General features: G+C 33.2%; 1 protein-coding gene across 1 annotated transcript in view; it reads left to right on the top strand.

Moving 5' to 3' along the window:
• LOC107618754 overlaps positions 1-4,669 on the top strand; it is a gene marked incomplete in the record, with an annotated part of 6,972 nt that extends 2,303 nt beyond the window's left edge. Inside the window, 2 exon segments of the mRNA XM_016320897.2 lie at positions 3,559-3,624; positions 3,966-4,669. Of these exon segments, the coding sequence (XP_016176383.1) occupies positions 3,559-3,624; positions 3,966-4,634 (735 nt within the window).

The following is a 6,734-nucleotide window of genomic DNA, read 5'->3' as shown; positions in this document are numbered from 1 at the left end:
TTTATAAACTATTTTTAAAAAAATAAAAATTTCACCAAATCAAATCTTAATAAGCACTAATTTAATAGATTATGTCATATGGCCATTTATATGGATCTTGTTCATATTGTTTTTAATTTGCACATCAGCACAACCCATTAGGGTACTACTGTATAGGCCTAAAATGAATTTTATGACTTCCGTTTGGTTTCCTTCATGTTGGTGAAATACTGCTAAATTTATTGTGGAGTCTGTCCCTTCATAAACTCTCTGACATGCTAACCTTGTTTAAAGTTGGTTTCTCATGCATTTCCAATGCTTGTGATCACTGAATAACGGACCTACTCCTCAATTTTTTTGACAAACTTGACATAAATTCTGATTTAATTCCATGGACCTGAAAATTTAGAGTTGTCTTTGTGATCACTTCCCATTCTTGATTATCACATTCCAAATGGGGTGTATATATATATATATATAAGAAAAAAGAAAAAACATTATGTTATTTATATATTCTTATTAGAGCGATACAACAACAATAATAATAATAAAGTCTTATCCCATTAGGTGGGGTCGACTACATACATCAAACAATTTTATTGCGGCCTATCATGTATTATGTTAACAGTGAGACTGTTTACACAAATTTTCATTGACCACCTCATGTATGATTTTATTTTTGGTCTTTCTCTACTATTTGCTCCGTGTTTACCTTTCATCTCATCCATCCACTTGATCAGATGCTCTACAATAGACGTTATTCCAACTTTCTCTCTTATATCTTCGTTTCTTATTTTATCCATACATGTGTGGCTGATCATGCGCAACATCCTCATTTTTGTCACACTAAACTTATGTCCATGCTCACCTTTTACTGTTCAATACTCTGTTCCATACAACATAGTCAGTCTAATGGCAGTGCGATAAAATTTCCCTTTAAGTTTTAAAAGTACTTTTTTGTCGCATGTAAAACAAGACGCACTCTGCCACTTTGACCAGCTTGCGTGTATCCTATCTTTTCCATATTTCTCAATCTCTCCATTATCCTTAATTATGCATCCAAGATACTTAAAAACACTTTACTTGTGGTAAGATAGTTTCTTCAATTTTCGCTTCTGTATTATTGTTTCTCCTTCGCCTACCAAACTTACATCCCATATATTTCGTCTCGCATATCCTTACTTATACGAATATATGCAATCCTTACACACTTCTTCTCTAAAACCTTCTATAGAACCTCTCTTGGTACTTTGTCATATGCTTTTCCAAATCAATAAACAACATGTGTAGATCTTTTTCGTTACTCTGGTATCTCTCCATCATTCTCCTTAACAAGTATATAGATCTAATGGTGGATTTATTCGGCATAAAGCCAAATTAGTTCTCCGAGACCTGTATCTCATGTATCAACCTCCGTTCTATTATCCTCTCCCACAATTTCATGTATGACTCATGAGTTTGATCCCTATGTAGTTTTCATAATTTTGTATATCCCTCTTATTTTTGTAAATAGAGACCAAAGGGTTTTAACTCCACTCATCCGACATCCTCTTACTTCGAAATCTCGAATCATTCTATAATAGTTAAAGTTTTGTTTTCCTTTCCTTGTATATAACCAACCAAATCATGGAAAAGTCTCTTGTTATTTATTAAATAACTCATACAAGTAGCTCCTCCATCTTTTATTAATACTCTCATCTTGGACCAAATCCTTACTGTTTTTGCTTTTGATGCATTTAACTTGATCCAAATCTCTTGTTCTTCTTTCTTGACTCTGCGATTTTATATATATCTTTTTTCCTTTCCTTCGTACCCAAATAATGATAAAAATCCTCATATGCTATTGTTCTTGTTCTTACTTTACTTACTACCACTTTAGTCTCCTTCTTAGCAATCTTATAATTTTTTTTCTCAATTTTTAACATTGCAGCTTAAAGACCATTTTTTAAAACATTTCCTCTTTACCTTTTTCTTCTCTTGAATATTTGTGTTCCACCACCATGACTCCTTGCAGCTTTTTCTTCTACCCATCTTTGTAGCTTCTTTGCTTTTCACCTTTCGTTCAATGCGAAAATCTATGACGAACACCCTATATTGTGTTGTCAACTTCTTTTCCGGAATAATTTTACAATTGGTGCAAAATTTCTGGTCGACTCTCCTTAGCAAAAGGAAATCGATTTGAGAGCTTATTACACCACTCTTATAGGTTATAAGGTGTTCGTTCTCTTCTTAAAATAAGTATTTGCGATGAGGAGATCAAAAGTTGAGGAAAAGTCCAAGATAATTTTGCTCTTCGTATTGGCAGCCTCAAAACCATGGCCCCCAGTATTCTCTCATATCCATTTACATCGTTTCCAACATGACTGTTTAAATTTCTTCCTAAAAAATTCTTGTCTCCCAAAGGTATGTCTTGAATTAAACTTTCTAACTCCTCCTAGAACTTCTTCTTGTGTTGTTCTTCTAAACCTACTTTTGGTGCATATGCGCTAAATCACATGAAAAATATCCCCTTCTACCGCAAGTTTTATAGCGATAATCCGATCCCTTACCCTTTTGACCTCTACCACATCCTTTTTCCGCTGCTTAAATACAATAATGCCTACTCCATTTCTATTTGTCACCTTTCCTGCATACCAAAGCTTAAACCCTAAAGTTAACTCTCTTGTCTTCATCCTTGCTCATTTCATTTTTTGTAGGCACATTATGTTAATCTTTCTCCTTGTGATGGTGTCCACCACCTCTATAGATTTTCCTGTAAGTGTGCCTATGTTCCATACCCCAAACTGTAGTGTTCTGTTACCTATGTCTTTACTTTCACTCTTCCTTGGTTAACTAACTTATTTATCCTCATCTGTTCACAAAAACCAAACGTGAAATCCCTTGCTTAGTTTGCACTACACCTGGGTTTTGATGCAGCGGCTCTTGCTCATTTGACACTATATTCGAGCTATACAGCGCGTTGCTTCGAGTCAGCAACCTAACTTTAGCGCAATAATGTCTCTAGTCTATGTCATGAAGATTCAAATAAGTTTTTATGCTGGCTGTCGAGGGTCAAACACAATCCTCTTCCTTTATCTGGGCTTGGAACCAACTATGTAACATGGGCGGAGTTATTATATAAAATAGGTCTAGATTGATTGGATAGTCTAACCAAATAATCTAATTATACTGATTGCTAATCATGGGACTACATTAATCAGATTTATATTATTCAGCCACTGATTATATACCCTTCTCTCTCCAACATGGTTTTAGAGCCTTTCCGTAGGAAAAAAAATTGTTAGTAAGAACCTGCGCTTAATTTGAATGTGTTTTAGATTATTGAATGAGAGCCAAATTAATAACCCAATTTGGTGTTAAAGTTCTATGGAATTTATACCTTGATGCATCACTTTTGGCAAAATTAAGCAGCTTTTATTATGGTTTGCCCTAAAAAGTATAGCATGATCAATTAAAAACAACTTAACTTCAACCCTAAACCCTAAATCCCATTTATGTTATGTTAAACAATGCAAGCATCAATGGTGAAGTTTTTTCTTTTCCTTGATGAAAAAGTGAAAGTGATGTTGTTGCATTCAGATCATTAGTTCCATCGTTGATGGGGAACCTTGGGCAGTTCCTTGGACGGCAAAGACCATTGTTCAGGTAAAAGCATTTCTTATCTTTTATCTTTTAGATACCATTATCAATAATGTATTTTCTCAGAATATGTTTGGTATGGTAAATTGAGGTTCTGTTCTCCTGCTTCTTTTGATTGGAATGACCATGTGGAAAATGCATGCAATGATCATTCCATCATAGGCCCTGATTCGACAAGACCAGAAAGATGTATTTCTCCCTCTTTTGGGAGGAATGAGGAGTTTCTGGCTGGTGCTTGAGAATGAGTGTATATATAATAATATAAATGTGTGTGATTGTGATTGTAAAGGTGTATGTTATAATTCCTTTTAGTTAAGAACTCTTAGTCTCTTAGATGGATTCTGCAGGTTATGCTTCTTTGGATCGCTTCATTTTGGTTTGTAGGATCTTGGATAGTTCCATTTTTGGCTTCCATGGCGGGGTTTAGAAAGGAGTCTCTCACATACAGGGGACAAGCATTGTACAGCCTATTAACTGATATTGCTGAAGGTGTGGTTGGCATAGTGATACTTCATCGTTGCCTTGCAAAGTTTAAACCACTCACATCCGACTGGTTTAAATTTGAATTCAAAGGCAATTGGCTTTTTGATGTCAGTTTAGGCTGCCTCATGTTCCCTGTTATCAATCACCTGTCACAGGTGAACCTAAATTTGTTACCTGTGCTTCAATCTAGTCCTGTGACTGTCTCAAGCGTAGAGCAATCAATTGTGGCACGAGACCCAGTGGCAATGGCCCTCTATGCAATGGTTGTCTCAGTTTGCGCCCCAATATGGGAGGAGATCGTCTTCCGAGGTTTCCTTCTCCCGTCTTTAACCAAGTACATGCCACTATGGTCTGCCATATTAGTTAGCTCAGTAGCATTTGCCTTGGCACATTTTAACATTCAGAGGATGCTGCCACTTGTATTTCTAGGCATAGTGATGGGTGCTGTCTTTGTAAGATCTAAGAACCTCTTTCCATCAATGTTGTTGCATAGTTTGTGGAATGCTTTTGTATTTCTGGATCTAATGAAGTAATATAGTTCTTAATAGTATCATGTTTCTGGCGCCTCCCTACTCACTGTCACCCAAATCTCCAAGATTTATTTAGTATATAAAATTATACTTCTCAATAATGCGCATGGAGGATTAATGAGATGAGGTTGCGGTAGTGATTGTTGTGTTTGTGTATCGTGTGAATTATGAGCAATAAAGGTCAACTGTGAAATGAGAAAACATAATTTGATTTATTTCTGTTCTTTTCTTTTTCGGCGTTCTAATTAAGCCACTAGCATCGATTTTTTTTTTTGTTTGGATTGAACAATTTCCAATCCTAAGTATTATATCTATGTACTACATATCCATACAACACACTAATACACACTACATGGGTATACACTATATAAAGGGGCATAAGTCTTTCATCGAAATTTTTAACAAGTTTTTTATTTTCAAAACTTGAACTTGAATCATTTGTTCCTTGATAAAAAGTTGGTTTGTTTCAGTGTAACTAGGTATTCTTTAAGTATTGTTCTTTATTCAATTTTTAGAGGAGAAAGAATAAAAAATAACTTTTTTGATGTTTTGAATAAATAATACGTAAAAGTAGATATTTAAATTAATTAAATAATAAATCCTTAAAAAAAAGTTGAATAAAGACGAAAAGTTAAAAAACAACTAGGATTTCTTTTATTTCAAACGATACAAAATTACTAATAGAGAAAGTATAGGGATTCAATGGTCTAAGCGTACAATGTGTACAATGGAGATTTAGGAAGTATTAGAGATATGACCATTAATGTTACGTTGTCCTGTCAGGTTACGCTTTTAGGATGAGTGGTTTCATGATATAGTATTAGAGTTCTAGATCCAAAAGGTCGAGTTCGATTCTTTGTGAACCCCAAAATCAAAAAGCTTAAGCTTTTGGGATGAGTAGTTTTATGACATGAGATGTTTATTATCTCTGGTATCCGAATGGTTATTCTGGATAGTATGAGTGATGTTCATTTTATTCATGGACCAAAGATTTAGCCAATTATACACATTGTACACTTAGGTCATTGGCTCCCTAGCAGTACTCTTACTAATATCATTTGTCCTCCTACCATTCTTACATGTTGATCTCTCCAGAATGTGAGACATAGTGATGCATAGTGTATTGTGTAATTAACTAATTACATCTATTCTTTTAGATATTTAATATTATATAATTGATTTCTATTATTTATAATTTGATCACTAATTATGTAAAAAATAAATTTAAATAAAAAACTAAAGTTAAAAAGAAAAAAATTGTGTCATAATATTTAAAAAACAAATTGACATTACCGTTGGATTTACCTAATAATGCGGAAAAAAGGATATTGTAGCGCTAACGTTATCGTCGGAAAAATTCACCGGTAATCAAATGATTTTTGAGCAAGTAATCTGTCGGACGAAAAAATCCGACGGTAACTAGCTATCGGCAAGGTTTACACCGTTGGATTTCTTCCGTCGGTAAATAATTTATCTTCGGATTTTATTCGTTTTCTCAACAGTAATTCTGATGGTACTTAACGTTTTTTTTGCAGTGATATCTACCATTTTTAAAAGTGAATCAAGTAATCTGTATACAAATCTCTCTTATTTTTTCCTTCAATATAATATTAAACTTTTAATATTTCTAATCTTAAAAATTTTGATCTCATTTATTATACCTTAACAAACAAAATTTGTTTCACATAAAATAATAAAAAAAAATATTAATTTTATATATTTATGTCTCCAACAATCATTGACATAAATTAAAATTATTCAATAATTAATTATTAGATTTAATAGATTACAACTTTAAAATGTTAAAATCTAAAAATCTAAAAATTTGGATGAGAAAATAATTTTTTAATACTTTAATTATTAATTACTTTGATGAATAATTATATTTTTTTTGTGTTGTCCACGCGGTATGAATTGCTGCATGCAAAAGGCGGGATTTAAACCCCCCAACACTTGCTTAGGCGACGAGTGAATTAACCACTCGACCAATCCAAGTTGATTAATAATTATAGTTTATATTCATAGTTATTGGAGACATAAAAAGTATATATAATTAATAATATATTATTTTTCTATTATTCTTTGTTAAGAAAATCTTACTAC

The sequence above is a fragment of the Arachis ipaensis genome, chromosome B09 (assembly GCF_000816755.2).
Source record: "Arachis ipaensis cultivar K30076 chromosome B09, Araip1.1, whole genome shotgun sequence".
NCBI classification, from domain to species: Eukaryota; Viridiplantae; Streptophyta; class Magnoliopsida; order Fabales; family Fabaceae; genus Arachis; species Arachis ipaensis.
The sequence above is the reverse complement of the archived record's forward strand: the minus strand, read 5'-3'. Positions and strand labels throughout refer to the sequence as shown.